General features: G+C 33.6%; 1 protein-coding gene across 3 annotated transcripts in view; it reads left to right on the plus strand.

The window, feature by feature from the left end:
- Positions 1–22,489, plus strand: part of RSRC1 (arginine and serine rich coiled-coil 1) — a 416,602-nt gene that overhangs the window by 157,787 nt on the left and 236,326 nt on the right. For all 3 annotated transcript variants that reach the window (XM_063112527.1, XM_063112546.1, XM_063112537.1), the window contains exon 5: positions 17,906–17,942. In XM_063112527.1, coding sequence (XP_062968597.1) covers positions 17,906–17,942 — 37 coding nt within the window. The remainder of the gene's footprint in view (positions 1–17,905; positions 17,943–22,489) is intronic.

A 22,489-nucleotide genomic window follows, 5' to 3' on the forward strand; every position in this document is an offset into this window, starting at 1 on the left:
AAAAGTGGCTGAAGGTGGTTTTTCTCATTCAGAAAAATTTCAGTCATGACCCTGAGTGTGAAAAATCACAATAAATCTTTACCACTGTTAAGACATCAAACTTCTGTGTGTTAAGGCAGTCAGGATATTCAGCTTCTATTTCTATCAAAAATTCACAAAACCAACAATGGACAAGTCCACAAGAGCAAGTGAGGTTCACTGCTGACACTGCTGTTCAATACCATATGATACATTCAAATATTTTCACAAAGTATTTGCAAATAAACAATACAGGGAATAATGTAGGCTTTAAATTTTCACATAAGCTTACATTTCCACAGTTTATATAAATCTGTCCACCTAAGCCTCTTTCTGCTCTCTCTATATTTTTAACCATCATGATATGTAACACATCATAGCAGATTGCACATCAGGTTGTACTGAATTAGTGTTTTCTCAGTTTCGTTGAGAATGTTCTCATGTTCTACACAGACTATTCATAGAGCTAATTCTTAAGTCACTTCAAATTCAAATTTGACTCCTCAGATAAACAAGCAAGCAGTATCTCTAACATCTACGGACTCGTGAAGAGCCAAGGAAAACTACTTGGAATCATTTGTCCTATCTTTTAATTTGATTTATTAGTGATACTTCCTGTGCCTTCACTTTTTGAGTAAACTTTTCTTGCTGAAAGGGTAATAGTTTTAAGCAAGTTTATTTTCTCTGATTTCTTTGGTTGTTGCAATCAAACACAACTTAATTAACTCATTGTTGATAAATGGCTTTCATTGATTGGCTAACAAATAACCACTCAAAAACTCATTTTTATTTTCATAAGAAAATTCTGCTGTGATAAGATAGTCCATTTTAAATTTTCTAATTGTTTTGACTGTTGCTTTCCTGTAAGTTGGAAATACTGTGAAAAGTGCTTAGTTTGGTAAAGTCAACATATATTTTCTCAGCACAGCTATAGTGTTGTTGAATAATAAACACAATGCATTGCCACTTAATTCAATAAAATAATCCACAGTCTACTGTGTCTTAAAAGCATGACATTTGAAGGAAATCCCCTTTTCTATTATTTTCTCATTTTGACATGATTGGTATGTAATGGTATTAAAAATTAAATGTCACATTACAGCAATTCATGAGGCCCTTGAAACTTTTAGTTATACTCTGTCACTGTGATTTTTTGTGTGTTCTGAGAAGCAGTGCAAACCAAAGAGAGTGCCACACATGATCTCATTTAAAGATACATAAAAGAATGATTGTGGCTGTGTCCCAGGAAAACTTTATATATTGACACTGAAATTTGAATTTCAATAATTTTCACATGTCACAAAATGTTATTGTTCTTTTGATTTTTTTTTTCAACCACTTAAGAATGTAAAAACTGTTCTAACTCATGGACTATATAAAAACAGGTAGCAGGCTGGATTTGGCCCATGGGCCATAGTTTGCAGGCCCCTGATTTGGATTTTCAGCTCAATAGAATGAGGTGGCAAACTTTAAATTTCTCTATTGGCCTTCAATTACTACTAATTAATATTTGGTGGAATGTGTCCATGAATTGAATGTGGGTTATTTTTTATTTTATGCAGTAAAACATAAAACCATTTATGGTAAGACAGTAACTCCTAGAAGAATCTTCATTCATACTGTTACTTTATGTGAACTAGAGAAAACAAAAGCCTTGAAGTTCAGTCAAGCACTATATCAAGCCTCTAGGATTTGCCACATGCCATTTCCTCCTGCCTACATGTAAATTGTCCTCATTGAGCTCAGATTCTATTAGAAAAGACTGAAAGTAAATAAACAAACATAGATTATGTGGAACTATTGGGTAGCTTCCCTAATCAGTGCAAACTCTGGAAAATCAGGTTGTGAAAATTGTCGGGACCTGGGAAGATCAGTCAGTTGGTGTTGCTGCCTGTTTACATCATGGCATCAGTACAGTTAATATTCAGGCACTGGTACCACACCACTTCTGACGTTGCTGCCATTGGATTTGTGGCTCTGTTGCTACTACCACCTAGAATAATCTCTGTATTCTTGTCTTTAATTTACTCTTTATTCAAAGTTCCATATATAATTCCTGTCTTCCTGTATTTGGATTACTTTGGATTCAAAGCTTAACTAACTTAAAATGATATTCAGATTCCAGATAGCTTAAAAAGCATGATAAATGAATATACTGAAGAAGGCTGCAGTGAATGAGCATGGCAGTGGAATAAAATGAAGAATTCCTTGACCTTATGAGCTAGATTTTATATTCCTGTTTTTTATCTTAAGGGTCCCTGTACTATTTTACTTCTTAAATATTATTACATGTTAACTAATTAACTAATTAAACTACTAATAGCAAGTGATTCATAATCATATATTTGTGTGATCATTTCATACCTGTCTATAAGGTCCATATGACCCAGTCTGCTTTGTTCAGGTACCTGAACAAAAGTCTGATGTGTACAAGGTACCTAGCATAGAATCTGGCCCAGAGAATAGTGCTCAGTAATAGTTGTTGAATAAGTAAATAATGTAGTCAGGGGGGCCAAATCACGATGGCTTCAGTGGAAAGGCACTGAAGAATTTGGAGCAGGAGAATGATATGATCCACTTTTACATGATGAAACTGGCTGTTTTCTGGTAGGTGGATGGGGTTAAATAATAGTGGAAGTGGGGAAAATAATTGCAAGGGAATTGAGAAAGACTAGGCCAGAGGTCATGGTAATTGGACTAAGGTGGTGGCAGTTGATATAAATGGAGATAGATAGTTTCTGTGGTTACTTAGGATGTAGAATCAATAGGGACTTTGTGATAGGTTGTGATTGTAGGCAGAGAGAGAAGAAATTGAAGTGGTTGATTCCCAGGTTTCTGGCTCAAGCAACAGGATAAATGATGTGATCCTTTTCTGACATAGGAAAAGGATCAGTTTTGAAGGAAGAACTCAAGAATTCAGTTTTGGACCTATTGAGTATAAGTTTTTATTTTTTGAGTCATCCAAATATAGATGTAAAATCGACAACTGGATAAATGGATCTGGAGCTTAAGAATGATGTACATTTTTTTTTCAGGTACAGGCTGCTAATTAATGCTTATGTGTGAGGGCAAGATAGATCAGGAAGAAAACATAGCACAAGCCTATGGCCCAGAACTGTGCCTTGAGGAGTGCTAACCATTGGTGGCTAGAGAGATGAGCATGAACCTACAAAGGAGACTTGAGGAGTCATTTTTTTGAGAAAATGTAGAAAACCTGAATGGTACAGTATCACAGAAAACAAATGAGGAGAGGGTATGAAGGAGGGCATGTTGTACAGTATCAAATGCTTCTGTGAAGTGTATAAAGAGAAGGATGATAAAGTGGTATTCGGATTTGGTAACATGGGGAAATCTCTGATGTCTTTAGTAAGGGTAATTTGTGGATGTGGTGGGAGGTAGGAATGTGTAGAGATAGTGTGTACATAGTTCTCTCATTCGAAAAGCTTGACTGAAGGGAAGCAAAGAAGTAAGTAGGATGGTAGCTGAGGTATATGGCTCCAAGCCAAAATTCTGTGTGCAATCTTTCAGACCCAACCACAGCAAGTGACAAGGATTCGTCTAGCAGGCCTCATGGGGGAAAGCGGCCATCATCATACCAGGGTTTGTACACAGCCTTCTCTGGAGATAGTTGCAGCCGTGGACTCAGCCACACACTCTCAGCCATGTTTATATGCATCACTGCATTTCTAACCTGGGCACCTCTATTCAGAGGCCTCCTTATTTGAGGCCTGAGGCACTTTTCTTCACTTTGATTCAGTGCCTTTCTGTTCGTAGCCCCTTCCCTTCCTCACTGGTGCCTCAAAAGACAGAAATAACCCAAACCTTCCCACTCCTCTCTGCCACTGCACCACATCTGACCATCACCCAGGCTGTTCTGTGAGCCCCCCTTCTCTTGATAGCAATACAATTTAGGGTTGTGCTGAGGAACAGATAATTGAAGGAGTAAAGTCCTTGAGGTAGCCAGAGAGCTGATCCAGAGCCCATGTAGGGGAACTGATCTTTGTCAGAAGGATCACTTTGAGCATCACTTCTATGAAGTATTTCCTGGAGTCTCTGCTACCCACAGCCTCCACTCCTCCCCGCCGTCAAAGTCTCCCATCCCACACTAAAATCATGAAGTTAGAATTCTAACATAAAACGTATAACATTTTGTTGTACTGTTTGTTAATTTTTCTCCTAATGAGATTATAAATCCCTTTAGGGTAAAGTTATGTCACATTTATCCCTGTTAATCCTAGTCCCTGCATAGTATGAGGTTTATGCTAGACACTTAATAGTATGTGAATTAATGGGTGAAGTAATGGAGAAGTAGATTTTGGCTTTTCACTGTGGTAGACCAGAATATGCCACACCAAAATATGAAGGATTGTTGAGGTGAAGGCAATTAAGAAGCAGCAGAAACAAGAAAGCTTTCTGCCCTCCCTGTATTTGCTTAAAAGGAGGACATAGACTTACAGAGACAAAGGGTGTCCTGCCCACCACCTCCCTGTTCTACCAGGGAGAACAGGGGTTAACCACTGAAGACAACTTTGGACCCTTATCAACCTGGAAATGCTACCATATGAATCTACATTAACAAGCTTTACTAACTAGCTTTTATCTGCTATTTATTTCCTCCAGTTTGTCACCACTACACACGTCTTTTCCTTTACTTTGTTGCTTCTCTAAAAATTTATTATTCTTTGTTGAAGATGCTATAGAAATTGAAAGTCAAAGTCACCTCTTTAAGAACAACTCATTCCATGGGTGTCTCCCATGTATATATGAAATATACATGCTAATAAACTTCTGTTTTTCTCTTGTTAATCTGTCTTTTGTTACAATAGTCTGGTCCAACTAAGAACCTATCAAGACTGAAGAAAAAATTATTTTTCTTCCTCTGCAATATAAAGAAGACATTTTTAAACTGTTAAAATTTTTAAACACTAAATGACAAGGCTGACTTATAGAAGAGTATATGCCTCTTTGGGCACAGAGCCTAAATGATGATATAACCCATAAAAGTTGTAAACATTTTTCTTGCTTGGGTAAGAGGGTGAGTGACTTCCAAAGATCTTCCAGTTCTGATTCGGTGAATGGTAGCTAATGTTAGTGATATATAAATAAAATTGTTTTAGTTAACCTTTGTATCCCAAGGCCTAAAAACTTTTATCTTTAATGTGTAGTTTGGGGAAAGTTAAAGTTTAATTGACATTGCACAACAAGGATCTATGATTATCAAAAAGCTTTATATGGTAGCAAAGAAGAGCATTTATCTAAAAAAATAATTAACTTGGGGGAATAGATACATTTATAAAAACCACATAAAATAATTTCTATTAAGTGCTAGACATGGGAATTGTCTATAAGGACAGTGCAGTTGACCTTGGTATCTACAGATTTAATGTTCTGTCTATTCAAAAGGGGTCTGTACAGCCTGTTGTTTGAAGAATTTGTAATTTTTGTGTGATATGACCTTAAAGCATGTATTCTGTGAGAATGATGTGCAGGAGTCAGTTATTTAGCTGGAGAATGAGACCAGCTGACTACTCAGTTTTGTGTCTCAGGTTGGCTTTGTTTTCTTCTGACCTTAATATACTGAGCAATCCTTATCATGAGTGGTCTGAATAGTAATGATAATGTTGACAATAATTAGTAATATTTGTTAAGTGCAATGTTCTGAGCACTTTCCATGCATTATTGCATTCTTAACTTACGACATTAGCAAAGATCCTAGCATTTTTCCACTAAATATCAGGAAGTGACTAAGTTTAGAGATGTAAGACATTATAAAAAACAGCAAAAATAGAAGTTTAATTGGTTCTTGTACAATACATATAAGAATTTGAAGATATGGAGAGGAAGAGAAGACAATTTTAGGTAAGTAAATGCATGAGCAAAATTATGGAAGTGATAACAAATTGGCTTGAGAAGAGGTACCTTTTGGATCATAGTAGAAAATTGTTAGCCAGATGTAGAGTATATGGCAGGAAGTGACATGAATTTGGGGTATAAAGACATTGGTGTTAGGGAGAAGAATGTTGGAGGAATTTTGGTGTGAAGTGATAGGAGCCATAACTAATATAGACAAAGTGAGGAAGGAAAGTAATGTGGCAGAACTTGGACCAATCTAGATAAATTATTGAAGAGTTCACGATTTTTGTTTGTCTCATGTATTTTGGACATAGCTATTCCCAGTATCTCTATTTCAAATTCACATTCTCCAACTCTGAATTTATCTATATCTTATATAATCACATAACAAATTTGGGAAAATTCTATTTCTGCTAAACAATGTAGATGCTATAAAGGTATACAGAAATGTAGACAGGGTCTTTAAAGTGAACTCTGAAGGTAACAGGCATGTACATAAATAATATATGAGAAAGTTCTTCAATGGTATAGAGAACAGGAAAAATGCGGGCTGAATAACAGACCCAGCCTTATTTTATCTAATATATCAGGCAACATTTCTATTATAAAGAGAGAGTATGCGCTTTGGATTCAGATCACAGCAATATCTCCTATTTTAGAAAGTTGCTTTCTTACTCTAAGCCTTACATTCCTTATTCACAAAATGAGCTGCTGTGAGGATTTTTAAAAAATAATTTTTCAATCTAACAGTAATGTGTTTTCCTGGAAGACATTTTAGAAAACACAGAAGCAAAGAATTAGAATGAATGTAAAAACCACTTATAATCCCACTGTTACTATTTACCTTTTAGCTTATATCTTTTTAGATACACACATACCACACTATACACATTCATGTATAAAACTTGTTTACAACTCTGACATTTTGTAATATGCTTTTTTAAAGAAAACAATATTATCACAAGAACATGTTCATGAAAATGTAAAACTACATCATAATTTTTAATGAGTATAGTTTTCTATTATATGGATATTATAATTTATTTGACAGCTTGCCACTATTGGGCATTTAGTTTGTTCCCAGTTTTTTGGTTTTGTCTTTTTTTTTTCTTTGTATTAAATACAATGGAATGATTAATAACTTGCAAATGTATCATTGGGATAAACCTAGATAAGTAGAACTGTCAGGTCAAAAGCTTTATGTGTATTATTATTATTATTATTATTATTAGGGTTTTTTGGTGGCTTACTGGTATGGGGATCCAAACCCTTGGCCTTGGTATTATACTACTGCACTCTAACCAACTGAGCTATGCGGCTAGCCCATGTATATTGTTGAGAATTGTGATACATTTTCCTAATTGTACCCCAGAAAACTTGTATTTTTTCCTGCTCCCACCAGCAGTGTATGAAGGTACCTGATTCCCTGCATCTCTGCCAACAATGGAAACATTATCATTTGTTTAATTTTTGCTTGTTTGCTAAGTGAAAAATGGCATTTAGTTTTATTTTGCAGATATTTATTGTGCACTGTAATATTTCCCCATGTATGTGTTAGCCATTTAAACAATTTTTCCTTTTGTGAAAATATAATGAGATTTTAAGTGTAAATGACCAAGCTCAGCACTTGGCTTATGTTAGCCTATCAGTAAGGGTTATTACTCATTTTTACTTAAATCCTTACCCCTTTGCAGTCTCCTTTCCAATCATGGTTCCAATTAAGCGGTAGAGGAATACTATAAAATTTTGTTTCATTGTTGAGATGATTCTTTTAGAAATTGACAATAATAAATTTTCTCTTGACTAAAATTTGGGCATTGAACTCAGGCTGCCTGAGTTCAAATCTGCTTTTTACTAGCTGGGGGATATACTGTATGATTGACTTAGTCTCATTTATTTTATCTATAAAATAGAAATAATAATTGTATCTCTTTATAATCAGGTTATAAAGGTTCAATGAGTTCATTCATGTGAATCACTTATTACAGTGCTTGCCATATACTGTTCAGTATTTTCTGTGAGGTGGAATCTCTAAGAAGGTCTGTTCACTTAGACAAATAATATGAAGATTTAAGTGGTTGGATGTGCAAAGAAGTCGTTAAGAAATGGCAAATAACTTGACTTGGACAATAATCTTGAATTCTAGGCTGAGGAGTTTAGTTTGATTTACTAGTCAAGGAAAGAATTTTAGTTGTTATTTCCTAGTGCTGTTAGATGCTTCCCTGCTTAAAATCATACCTTAGCTTTCTATTCCCTGCTGGAGTTTATCAGTTAAGTAGGAGAACATCAGAAGGAAGAGAAAAGCATCAAAAGAGTTTAGTAATTGAACAACTGAATAATCAGTCTCTGAGTTATTTAAAGCCTGCTGTTCTCAGGAAAAATACACATGTGTTGCATTTTTTCCTCAATTTTAGCAGCTGAAGACATTAGTAGAATATTTATATATCGCCATCTATTTGGGATTGTTGACTTTGTATTGTATATGGGCAGATACTGCTTTTGTGAAGTTTTTGGGACATAATTCCATGATAATAGACTTTTTTGAAAGTAGAAATTTTATTTTAATTGTATTTAAATTAATTATTTATAATTATACTGATATTTAAATAAGATATATAATAAATATATATGAATTTATTTATGTTAAGTAGTAGAGATGAAATATATTGGTTTATTTCCCCCTTAAAATCTTTTTTTAAAAAATCAGTTAACCACAATTCTCCTACTAAAATAAACATTACATAAAATTCACAAATAATATTTTAATCTAATGATCAGTTACTTTATTTTTACCATCCAGTTTTGTTTATAAGAAGAAATCAGAAACAACCCTAATGTCCAACAATAAAGGATAAGTTAACTTATTGTGTATCTAGGAGCATAACTGTATGTAAACATTAAATGTGTTGTATGCATTCATATTTATTGACACCTGAAAAGCTGTTTACAATATATAATAAAGTAGTGAAAAAAATTTAAGCTATATAACAAATCAACAATGATCACATTTTTGTAAGAAAAATAATTATATTTGTGTATGGATAAGAATGTCTAGAGGAAAAAATAGGACATATTGAAGCTATTATCTTTGGCTGGTGGGATTTCAGGTGACGTTTTTCTTCTTCATTAGAACCAGATGTGACTTTTGAATTTTTCTATAATAAGCATTTATTATTTTCAGGGCCATTTTTAGTCCATATGGTACCTTTGTGCATGTTAGGAAAAGGTGTCTCTTCTTCCTGTGGATACAGCACCATACCGGCATACATTGCTTGGCCAGGGCATGTAGCTTTTAGCTTTCACTTGCCCCCTTCTGCTTTTTCTTTCTCTTTTTCCTTTCTTTTTTTTTTTCTTTTTTCAAGACGAACAACATGTATAACTGTATGTGACGGACCAGAAAACTTACATAATAAAAATTATTTTAAATTGATGAGTTAAAGTTATATGACTTTTTAATGTACTTTTTCTGGGCAGGCCTCTCTCTGTACTTGACCTGTATCAGGTCATGCTAGACTTTTGAGTTATTTTTCCTGCCTCCTCTTTTCTAATTACTCAGCCTACAGTCAGTCTATTTACTCAAATAGATTTGAGTAAGATTTGAGGAGATTTACTTCTCTTTTCTGTTTACTCAAATACAATCAATCCTTCAGGATCCAACTAAAATGACCCTCCTTTACGAAATCTTTCCCAACCACTCTAACACATATGGCAGTTTCTCCTTTTTCTGAACATCTCTTGAACTAGGTTGAAAACAGGGGTTGAAGCGGGGGAGTGATGCATTGCATCTCACCTGCTGCTCCAGATGAATTGCTATGACTACTCAGAGCATTGGATTGAGAAAGATGATGAGCTGCACCTAGCCTCAGTGGGAAAGAAGGTTGTCACTGATTATGCACTTTTGTTCTGCATGTAAGAAGTAGTAAATAGGTAACACATATCACATGCATTTTCCTGCCTGGGTTGGGCATTAACTATTTCATATATTAGCCTTTTTTGACAATACAATTTTAAACATCTAAGGCGTAGACACCATATTTTTTCTTGTTCTTTTTGCTGATTGTGTTTATGTTCTTTTGCTTTTATTATACCCTCAGAATTTACCATGGAGCTAGGCATGAGGGTGCTCAATAAATAACATTTCTGTTGCACTTTCTTCAGCTTGATCTTCCAAGTCTCTTTCTGCTGTAATTTCTCTCATGTCTGAAGAACTTCCTTTACTGGTTCTTTTAGATCAGATCTACTGGTGACAAATTTTCTTAGTTTTCCTTCATCTGAAATGGTTATCCTAGAGCATGACTTCAGAAATATTGAAATGTCTTCTCTTTCCCTTGTGGACCCATTCTGTGAACTCCAGAACCTGTTTACCTGACTGATTGTAAATGATTTAACTGATCTCTACCAACTTAAGAGTTTAGTTTCCCATCAGAATAAGCTTAGTGTATCCTAAGTCCTTGGCTGTTTAATATATTTAATTCAAACTGTCCTGACATAGTGGGTACTCACTAATATTTGAATTTAAAACCAACTAAAGGATCATAAAAAGAACAATATACTTAAAATTTAGTAACCATGGCTGTACAAATGATTTATAAGGTCTAGAACAGAATTTATTTCAAATAATAATTGGTCAGATCAAAAACTACTTGTGAAACACAAACATCTGAAAACCATCATTCTACAATGTAGTAACATAAGAGTATACATTTAGAGCTACTGATTTGCAAGATGTTCTCCAATCCAGAGAAAAATGCTGAGAATTCTTACCAAACCTGGTAGGTAGAAACTGAGATTTTTTCGAATCTTAGTGCTGATATTTCATACTTTTCTTGTTGGGTTAAAATGTAAGAACATTAGGTAACTTAGAAATTATTTTTGATTGCTTTTTCTACACATTTTATCTTTACCTTCTTTCAAAAAGATCAGTATATAAAAGCGAGCTTATATCAGGATATACATGGTGTTCTTATTGGATGGTAGCCATTGGACTAAGCTCTTTCTACATATTTGATGTTCGAAAATGATACTGACTTTCATTTATAGGTATTACAATTGAAATAGGTTTCAAGGCAATTAAAGCTAAAACTTCTATAAAGATATTTCTTATTTTGAAAGTGAAATGCAGTCAGGTGGTTCATTATTAGTGTCTCATATTGAACCAGTAATTATTGAGTGACTTATATTCACGCTGATTATCTTTTAATCCTTGATTTAAATGTAAAGTGAGAAAAATTAGAGAAGATATATAATTTGACAAAGATCCTATGTTTAGTAAATAGTAGAACTGAAATTTGATCCCAGTTTTTTCTTACATTTATATATTAACAGACTTTTCATTAGTAATCTTGATACATGTAAAAATGTATCCATTATTGTTTGAGATAGGAGATGTGGATTTTTTATAATTAATGTATTCAGGCTTTGGGGAGCTTTGACTGCCATCATAAACAACTCATGAAGATTTTGTTTTATGAAAGAAAAATACAAAATTAACTGTGATCTTAGTGCTTATATCTATAGAAAACTGCAGTGTACTAATCTTTTAAAAGTGACTAATATGCTTAGTTTACAACAAAAAAACCCTACCGTAAAATTTTTATTGTTTAAGAATTACTCTGTTTTTCGTAATTACTGTGTGTATGTACATTTTATATGAGATAATACATATACGTTACTGATCATATGCATATTTAATCTTTTATTTATTAAGGACTTGGTCAGTGAAATAATACTTTAATGCTTCTTCAATTAGTTATGTGCATTATGGTTTATGAGTAGTTTATAATTAAACACCCAGTGGAATTCTGGCTTGCTCTATGAAATGGTTTTGGTTTATATTTATTTTGTTAAGTTTTTACTCCTTACCAAAAAGTCAGTTTTTTGAGAGATGTCTTTTGTTTATTAAATTTGTTTTTAAATATCACTTTTATAAATGAATCCCTAATAGATTTTGGATTGATATAATAGGGAATGATGAGAAAAATTATTTATTTTTACTAGTAGAAGCAAATAATTAAGAATTTTTTTATAAACTAATATTTTGACAAGTATAGATGCAAAATATTGAGAGTAAAGGCAAACGTCATCATCAGAAGGAATAGAGTTTTTTTCAAAATAAATACCATTATTAACTGTGTCTTCTCGATCTGATTCCCTTAGACCATTAAAAAACCTGAATGATCACTTTGGTATGATACTGTTCTCATATTTTAAAAAAAGGAAAAGAAAAATTGATTCCTTTCTAATAAGACTAGATCTAAAATATCTTAGTCTTTTTATTTAGAAATTTCTTAAGAGGACATATGCTTTATCATAGCAACAGTTTCTGGACTTAAAGAATGTTTCCTTTGGCAAAATAATTAAATTTGCAGAAAAGGAAAAATAATATCTTGCTTTTATTTTTATCTTTTTTTTTTTTTTTTTGGCCTGCCACAGCATGATTGATGCACAGCATCTTCTAACTCCTAAGATTGAAACCGACAGGTGCCATGTGTTTATTTAGGACAACCTCAGCCTTGTACCAGTTAGTTTTCAAAATGTCTGCCTCATACATGTTGAGCCACTGCATTTCCTGCTTTAGAGCCTTGTGTTATGGCAACATTACTATCTGTGCTACCTCAACTACAAATTGGATGAACAGCCCATGACACTTTTTCAATATTATTACATTAAACCAAGTGGATTTTGATTGATAACCTAATATTCAACTAATGCAGAACATCAATCATGGCAAGTATATTAATTATTTAATATTGCAGTCTAATTCAGAAATCGATGTGCTGCATGAGGGGAAGGGAAACTCATGGTTCCCAGAAGATTTAAGACAGGGAATGATTAAAAAAAGACCTGCTGTACTCATGTGTGTTAGTTCGATACAAATCTTTATTCATTTGCCAATAATCTCTTCCCATTTTCCACTTCAGGACCATTTTATCAGTTTTGAGACCTATAATTGAATTAAGTCTGCTTTCAGCACAGGGCAAAGGGAATTGCACAAATATTGATGAAGTCATGACAGGGACAGCCCAAGAGACAGACAACTAAAGAGGACAGAGTTTATACCATTTGTTGCAAGATCCTCTATCAATGTCTTGGATCTTCCCTCTCTGTTTTTTTAAAATTCATTAGGACTTTTGGAATCACTTTTAAGACTTTTGTATTTAATTGTCATCCATTGTAATAACACTTTTATAGCACATTACAATTTGGAATGGTCCTTTATATACATTATCTTGCTTACTCTTTCACAAGAACCTCATGTGTTATATAAGGCATGTGTTATGTAATCCTCACATCATAGGTGGACCATCTTAGCTTCAGAGAAGTTGGATTATTACTAAGCTCACAACTGTTTTGTTGTAGAGCTTAAATTTGAGTTTAGGTGTTCTGCTTCTAGAACCAGAATTACATATTATGCTGTCTTGTGTGATATTTATACACTCATGATGCTTTATTTGTGCTATTTTCAGATGGTCGGCTTTTCTTGTCTTTTTCCCCAAAGTAAAAGTAAAGAAAACTTATTTTCAGTATTCAAAGTTTTGCTCAAACTTTGGTTTTCCAGTATAATATGTATGAAGCTTATGTGTATGCACACCTTCTGGATATAAATGAAAGCTTTTTCATCTATTGTATTTTGTACTAGAATAGGATGCCCTTTTTCATATACGAGTATCTATGAGGAGTCTTCAAAAAGTTCATGGAAAGATTCATGTTATCTTTTAATTCTATTATTCCACAGACTTTTTTTTTAAGTATCCTGGTATATATTTGGAGGGCATTAGGGAACTTAAATATTTTAAAAATTGCCACCCCAGCTTTCTTTTGGTTCGTATTTGCCTGTCTATCCCTTCTTTTGAAACCTTTTTGAATCATTGTGTATTATGTGTCTCTTATAAATACCACACTGCTGGATTTTGTTTTTTTCCCATTCTGAGAATCTTCTCTGGCATTTTAATTCCAGGTGGTTAAGGATGAACTTTCTTTAGTTTTCTTTTTAGTTATTTCTTCTTAGTTAATCTCCAAATATTTCTTCTCTTTTGTTTTTACTCATCTGTATAATGGATTACCATTATATAGCTGTTAACACTTCTACTCCTGTTTTTAATTTTATCTCTTATTGCTCTCTTTTCACCCCTTCCCTATGCCTTCTGAGATTCTTCTTCTACCCAATATTCCAGCTTATTGATTCCTTCTCTGTCTGTATCTATTATGCTTTCAATCCATCCTCTGAGTTCTTTATTTCAAACTATTGTATTTTTGATTCCCACTATCACATATTGATTCTTTTTCATAGCTGCATTTTCATACTTAAAATTCCCCTTTGAAGATATTATTATGCTTAAATTACATTCTTGTTCAGTCTATTCTATTTTCTCTGGATGAGGTTGTTCTGTTTGTTGTTTTTCTGTTCCTATGTTTACACACCTTGTGGTCAGCTGCCTTGGCTAGTAATTTTAATCTAAGTGGAGGGGATAAAAGCCTAGGTTATGACTTGTGCTCCTCCCCATTAATTTAAGAACTATTGTGTAAAGCCCCTAGTGTTCTAGTCTTGCCTTGAGCAATTTCCCCATTGTGTCCTACTTCAAAAAGTGTGCAAAAAAAAGAACCACTCACCCCATGCTTGTGTTTGCACACACGTACATACCCACACATACTTACTAGTACTATTATCTTAGGCAATCACTAGTTATTACAAATTGCCTTGCTGTTTGTGTGGGTTGGAGATAGGGTGGGGTTGGGTAGGACCACTCAGAGACCTGAGCTGGTTGCTACTAAGTCTCCACCCACTTGTCTCATGATGGTCAGATGCCAGACCCTTATTCATTGAATACATACTCTGATTCAGACATTGTATTGGATGCTGGAATATAAAAATTAAAAGATGCAATGCATGTCCTCAAGTTTTCATTTGAGTGGTGTCAATGGGAAAGTAAATAGGCATTTATAATAAAGTGTGATAAATTCTGTGATGGGACATGCCCAGAGTGTTATGGGAACACATGAGAAGAATTCATTACTCCATTTGTAGAGAAGGGAGGTTTCTCCACTTGAGGTATGGTTAAGTCCTGATGGATGTTTTTTTGTTAGCTAGATGAGAGGATTAGAAGAGCCTGGGAGAAAAGCATTGTAGGTACAGACAGCAAGTTGTTCAGTGGTGAATGAAACCAGGTTAGTAGTGTGTCATGGCTGTTGCTGTCACTATACATGTGATGTAGCTTTGGCAAGATAACAGAGGGAACAGGTAAACTGGAGAGTGGTAGGATATTGTAGATTTTAAGAAGGAAATTGACACAATCAAACTTACATTTTAGAAGGGTTTTGCTGTATTATGGAGAATGAACTGATACAGGGCAAGGCAGGAGCCATTGAGAGTCATTAAGAGACTTGCAGTAATTTAGATGAGAAAAGATGATGGCTTGAAATAAGGTAGAGGCTGTGGAGATAGAAAGAAGTAATTAGAACTAAATGATAATTAAGGATGCTGGATAGCCGAGACCTGGTGGTTGATTGCATTTGGTTACACTTGGTAGTGAAGGAAAAGTAGTATATGGAGAGTGGTGGGTAGTCTTCTCTTAGGCATACCGTTCAACACGTATGTCTTCTAAAAACCTTTAACATAGAGAATCACTTGAAAACAGCAAAACAATAGCCTGCTTTTTCTTTTTCTTTTAAAGAACAGTTTCTTTTCCTCCATTCTAAAATGCAAACAGCTCAGAAAACCAGGTGATTTTCTCTAAGTTTGTGGCAAACTCAGTTGACAGCAAAACCAACCCTGAAATGAAGCTATTTACAGTCTTTGTTTATCCCAATTTGTGTGGACATTCATATGTTTGCTCAGAATTATTAGTGTGTCTGATGATGAGATATTGCACCAGACCCCACTGGCAGTGTTGTATGACGTACAGTATGTGTACCTTATCACCTTTCTAAAATCCAGAATATTCTGATGAAATGTCTAGCTCCAATGGTTTCAGATAATGAATTATAGACTTGCGCTTTGAATCTGAGCATTTTTGTTCTTTTTATATTACAATATCATTTTCTAATAAGAACCATTTGTGACAGTGTAGCTGTGGGGAAAGTGGAGTAGATGTGTATTATGTAGCACAAACTACAAGATATAGATTGCCAAGTGAAGGTACAAAACAGTATGTATAGTATGTTTCTGTTTGGGATTTAAACAAACACAACCAGGACACACACACCCACACAAGTGTATAGAATACCTTTAGAAGGGTAAGCAAAGAGCTAGTATCAGTAATTGAGAACTGGGAGTCAGTGATGAGAGGAAGACAATTTTATTATACGTGTGTGTGCACACGCATGCACATGTGTATGTTTGCAGACACTTATTGCACTTCAGATGTTTCACTATATGTTTTATTCTTTTTTTGTTCAGATTTTAAGTTACACGAATAACGATATGAGAATGTCCTTGTGAGAACTTGATGCATTTGACTTCCAACTCCAATAAATGCATTAATTTTGTAAAGTTTAAAATAATTATTTATATAGATAGTAACTTTCTCTCACACCTTGTGGTGATTTATTCCTGTTATTTGTCATTAGGACTGCAATGACATTAGAGATTAGAGAATGAGATTAGAGAATGAGCTTCAGAAACTCTTAAATTTCTAAACGTTGAATATATAATTTTGCTAAGCTTGCTAGAAGCAAAAGTAGAGAAAAGAATGGTTGAAGATGAGTACTAATCAGTAGAAGTGGGAATTTATTCCTAGTATGCCAAACTGGGCATACTAGGTGAGAGCAAAGGTTGGTAGCCACAAGTATAGTTTTCAAGTAGTAGAGTCAAAGGGAATAAAGATAGGGAAATTTGGAAAGATAGCATAGGAAAACAAAGGAAACAGAAGTAAATATATTTTTGGCAGAGAAAACATAGGAGACAGAAATAGAAAAGATATAAAGTTGGGGATCCCTCAGAGAAACAAAGAGGTGCAGGGAGAAGCTTTATGAATATAATAATGTTTGTTGTTGGAGGTTTCATAATTACTTTCTGCAATGTGATAGAATTACAATTTCATGTTTAAAAAGGATAAAGCTTGGTAGTTATGATGGAACTAAAATATTGCTTGATCAGAGTGAGAAAAGTCAAAGTCTATTTGTTACCAATAATTTAATATAGATTGAAATCAGAAAAAAATCAGCTATTTGGCACACTTTACTAAATATATTTAAGTTATCTTTGCTACTTGTACAAATACTTGTATTTTTAGTTCCATCAGCAGTCTCTTTTTCAGCGAAAGCAAGAAATTAAATACTTGAAATATATCAATGATATTTGATGTTTGTGTTTTCTTTGGTAATATTTTGTTTTTTAAACACAAGGATTTTTTTGGGGGGGGGGGGGGGCGGGCAGCTGGCTGGTACAGGGATCCAAAACCTCAACCTTTGTGTTATAACACTGCACTCTGACCAACTGAGCTAATAGTCCAGCCCCCTGCTTTCTAATATTACAGCAATCTTATATCCTGATTTGTAGTCTGCACTAAGTTAATAAAATTATTGTAAGGAAAAAATTGTCAAGATTTAGTTATTTAGCTATGTACCTTTTACATAAAACTGCAACCATTGGTGGATGGATATTTGATAAAGCACATATAGTAAAATGTCAGTTGTAGAATCAAGGTGGTAGAATCTGTAAGTCTGAACATTTTTATAATAAATGTTGGATATAAACATAACCTCTAATGAAAAAGCTAATGTGAAATAAACATTTTTTTGTGAATAGTAAAATAATAATATAATTTGACTTTTTGTTCTCTATTGACTTTGAAAAATCTGAAACATTTTTTCTGTTAGTGGAATAGCAACTTTAGAGGTAATACTATTTAATATAAAGAAATTGTCTGTTTTCTTTTGGTGGAAATTGTTCTGTCCTTAAAAACATTGTCATTATGAACATAGGTAAAGATAGATGAAAAAATTGTAAGGCTTTATAAAACATTTTGGAGGTAAATATAAAATAGAGCAGACAAGGGTTTAGCAACTATTGAGAACTTTTATTCTTCTATTTTAGGGAATCTGGAAACATCAAAGTTGGATTAGAACATCTGGTAAGTTCTAATTTTCTCTTGAATATTTGCATCATCTTTGATATCTGCATTCTAAATGAACACTTTTGAATGAGCTTTGAATACCTTGTATTGAGAAAGTCAACCATTTCCCAAAGGGTCAGCTTACTGTTATTATGTGAAGGCACTTACATTTTCATTTATCTTATCATTTCAAGGGAATTTAAAATTTTTTTAAATTACTTTTCTTTTTTTTTTTTTTTTTGATGTAGAGATGAAATAAAGTGGATGACAATCCTTGGATTGATGATTGCTTTAATTATAAACAAAAATTGTTTGGTTTAGAATTTTTGGCATATCTTGATCTGATAAAAACAAGCTTGTGTTTTAAGAAAAACACAATCAAATATTGCATGCATAAACATGGTATGTTTTAGCAATTTAACGGCTTTGAAAGAAGCACATAGCTTTGTTTTTCCTGATGTCTTTGCTTTATGAATAATGCATTGGTCTAAACTACATTCAATTTTAGAAAATAAGATAATTAAGATGCAAAATTTTTTGTTTAAACATTTTAAAAGTACAAGTGAAATTCGAACTGATTTAGCATTAAAATCTGTCCATCGATCAAAAAATTGAAAAAAATCATAGTATTACAACAGGCATGAAATTCATTGAGCTCCACTGTATTGAGTGTTCATCACAACATTAAGTAGTTCATTTAAACTGAGCATTATAAAGTCATGCTCTGGTTTCTGGTCAAATCCTAATGTTGAATAATTAATGGTAGGGATTCTTTTGTAAATACAGTCTAAGTAGTTTTTTAATGCAAGACTTCATTCGTATATTATACTGTAACTTTGTTAACTAATCGATGTGCTTTTGTTCAGCTTCTGCAAAAGCAAACAGTAGCAAGAGGCAGCTGCATTTTGGCTTCCAGCCATTTTAGAATTGGAAGGAATTTTTGGTTTTCATCTTACTAGCTAAAGGAAACTGAGGAATCCTAGATTTTAAAAAGTGATCCTAAAAATTACAGATTAATTACATAAAAGCAGATATAATTAGAAAGTCTGAACTATGTATTTGTCAGGATTCGAAGTAAGTTGATCATATTGTTATTCTTATTATAAATATTTCCCAACCTCCTATCTGTTTATCATTTCATAATGGCATAAGGTATTTAGGACATAGGTACATCAGAATAAAAATGTTAATCTGAAGCATCACATTCCGGTATCAGTTGAGGACTTATAATAAGGAAGAACAGCTACCATAGTGCCAAAATGAGCTGTCTTTTATAATTCTCTTGTAAATGATTATGTATTAAATAGACTTTATATTTCTTTGTTTATGTTCCTCAGTAAATAATAATGTTTTGGGGTTTTTTTAGTTTAAATTTCATAATTTTTATACTTGTCAGGTCTCATTTTCAGTGACTATTTTACATATTTATACTGTACTTAAAATCTTACAAAGCAGTGTTTTCCTAAGTGTGCCTTGGGCTGCGAAGAAAGCTCCCCAAAGCAGGTAGTACTCCAGACTTCCCTGCCCACTTTAACTAAAGTAGTTCCACTTTTAGTTATTTTGTATAGTAAGCTTTTGAACTTTTTAATAAGATTTCATTTGAATAAAGAGTTCTCCAGCTAAAAATACTTAAAAACCTTTGATAAGGCATAGCCACTTACTGAGGTCAAGAATAATCATGTATTAATTATTCCTCTTTATTCTTGACCCTAAGTTATGTTTCATTTTTATCTAGGTCATAATACATCAAATATATTTCAAAGATAAGCATTTCAGGGATGAGAGAGCGAGAATTAGCATACAGTTAGATAGTTGGAAGCAGATGATTTTAATGGGTCTTATCTAAGTTGTTTGATTTTGTAACTTGACATTGTAATTGACCCACTAACTGAACTACTACCAGTTTATTCATCCATCTGTCTATGTATGTCTGTCGGTCTGTCTATCTTGCTTTGTGCATTAATAATACTCAGTAAAGTCACTGATATTCTTCATAACCTGTGTAAGAAAGTTCACCTAAGAAGGAGGTGAACTCACAATTTATGGGTTGAACATTAATGAAACTTGCTTTGTCTGGCACCTGTGAGCTCCTTAGGTTTGTTTCTTCTCCCCTTTCCTGCTGAGCAGATTATTTAGAGCCCATACCTTCTAGCACATGTAGCCTTTCTTTGAATTGGCTGTATAGCCAAATACTATTAGAAGTATAGCTTCTAATAGATTGGTTTTTAAAAATATATGATATAAAATTAAAATAAGAAGAGCATCTCACACATTTGAAATTAATCTCTTCTTTATGTAGCCTTCTTCAAACTTGGTCTTTCCAAATTATTTATTTAGGTTATCTTAGAGCGTTAGCATTGTTCTAAGAGAGGGTAAAAGCCAATATAAATTTAAGTAAGTTAAGAAAAAGGACATATGTAACTTGTTATACTTGTCACTTGGAAGCATATATAGTTGCACTGTCTCTGTACTATATGTTTATGGGCTTTTCTTGGTACGTAGTTATGTGTAACCTTGGAAAGGAGAAAGCAGGTGTGGTTGTATGGAGAAAAGAGTGGGTTAGGTGGACTGTTTTCCCTGGAACGTTTTCAAGGGCTGATTTCCTTTACTTAGTCCTTGACAGTCTCTCAGGCCCTTGATTCAGCCATTGTTCTATCATTTCTTTCTTTCTATGTGGCCAGCTTTTCCTGGGGACTGTCCAGCATGTCATTCTTCTCACCTTAAATTTCTTATAGTATACTGCCAAATGCCATTTTATTTTTCTTTTCATGAACTTGTCCACTACCAGTAAAGCCTATATCTGTTTAAAGTTTTAGACAGAGCCTTTGAAGGTTGTTACTTCATTATTCACTGTTGATTGCAAAATGGAGATTTCCCAACTCTACCACTGCTTCCATATTATAGCCAGCATTCTACTGTAAGGAAGAGCCCATCCTTCTTATTTTATATGTCTGTTATGAGCAAGGATTTATTATTAATTATTATTTGTTATGACTCATAGATTTTTATTTTATTGAATAGGTTATTATCAATTACTGTCCTTACTTATTTTGATGCCTAAATTGTCCCATATTTGTCCATGGAGAATCCTTTCCAGATGGCTTCTGTGTTCTTCTGACGTACCTTCATCTTTTCTTTTTCCTTCCTTTCTTTCTCCTTCCCTCCCTTCAGACCTCCTTATTTTTTCTGTAACAAGATGTTCCAGGCTTATCTTATACTTTTCCTGATCCACCCCTGGAATCAGGCACTTCTTCAAATTACTCTTTCATTTTAGAGGGCAAAGATATTTAGAGATCAAGATTTGCACATCTGATGTGCTCATCGTTTCTGGGATTTCATTACTTCTTTCAGTCCAAATTAGCTAGCTAGCCAGCTAATGCCTTAAATTCCAATACAAACCACAGAGTTCTTCCTTGTCATTCCCCATTTTATGTTTGTATTTCCCTTCATTCAAAGTGAGAACCCTGACTCCTAACAGCACCAATGCATATACTTATTTGCTCAGTCATATAACACACATAAAATAGTTTCAGAATTGCTACAAGCATACCTTATGGAAAAACAAACCTAAAAAGAGTCCAAAATTTATTTGCAGTTCTTTTCCCCCATTAAGTGTAGTTATGTTATTCATTTGAAATACAGGTCCATTCATTTATTTCTGTTTGCATTCAGTTTAGGTGCCCTTGTCCCCATTCTTGTTGATTTAATGATGTTTGGACATGTAAAATGTTGACATGCTTCCAGAAGTCAAAACTATACACACTGGAATTCTCAGAGAGATGTCACTCACTTCCTTTCTAGCCTGTTCTCCTCTACTCCTTGTAGGTAACCAATTTTATTGACTTCTGGTTTATCCTTCCTGTGCTTTTTTTCATAAAATTAAGTGTGTGTGTGTGTATTCATACATGTGTATATATTTCTATTTTTTCTTCTTTGAAAGATAGCATATTAGTACTTACCTTCTATTTAACAATATAATCTAGAAACCATTCCGGAATCGTTGTATGTATTATTACATTTATTGTGTTTCTTTCTCTTTTTGGCTATCTTCTTTATTAAGAATCTGAGATTTTAGTCTACTTGCATGCCTGCCACACTTCATAGATGCTGGCAGAAAACACGATTTTTCTGGATCAGCGACAAAGCATTTTATTCTAACAGCACAATAGGTAGTGCATGATTTATGTTTGTGTAGGTTCTTTTTGACCCCTACGTCCCATAGAGTGATACTGCATACTCAGTGGGTTTATGTCATAGCTTGAGGAACTCCAAGTTTACGGTTTTTTTTAAGGGGCTGCTACAAAACCTACCCAAACTTTGCCCAAGAGGAAAACATCTTTATTTTCTTAGGTAACAAAGCTATCTTTTGGTCCAAGGGGAGACTCTACCTTTAGCTTCCAAGACTGTTTGCTATACAAACATCTTTGAAAGGATAGTCCAGAACAAAAGCTGGTGCAGGACAGCTATGGAGAATTGTCTTTTAAGAGCTATTATTATTTTTTTTTTTAATTTCAAAATTTAGGAAGATTTTAGTTTTTGTTCTAGTGGTTACTTTTATATTTATA

Source organism: Cynocephalus volans, chromosome 1, assembly GCF_027409185.1.
Source record: "Cynocephalus volans isolate mCynVol1 chromosome 1, mCynVol1.pri, whole genome shotgun sequence".
NCBI classification, from domain to species: Eukaryota; Metazoa; Chordata; class Mammalia; order Dermoptera; family Cynocephalidae; genus Cynocephalus; species Cynocephalus volans.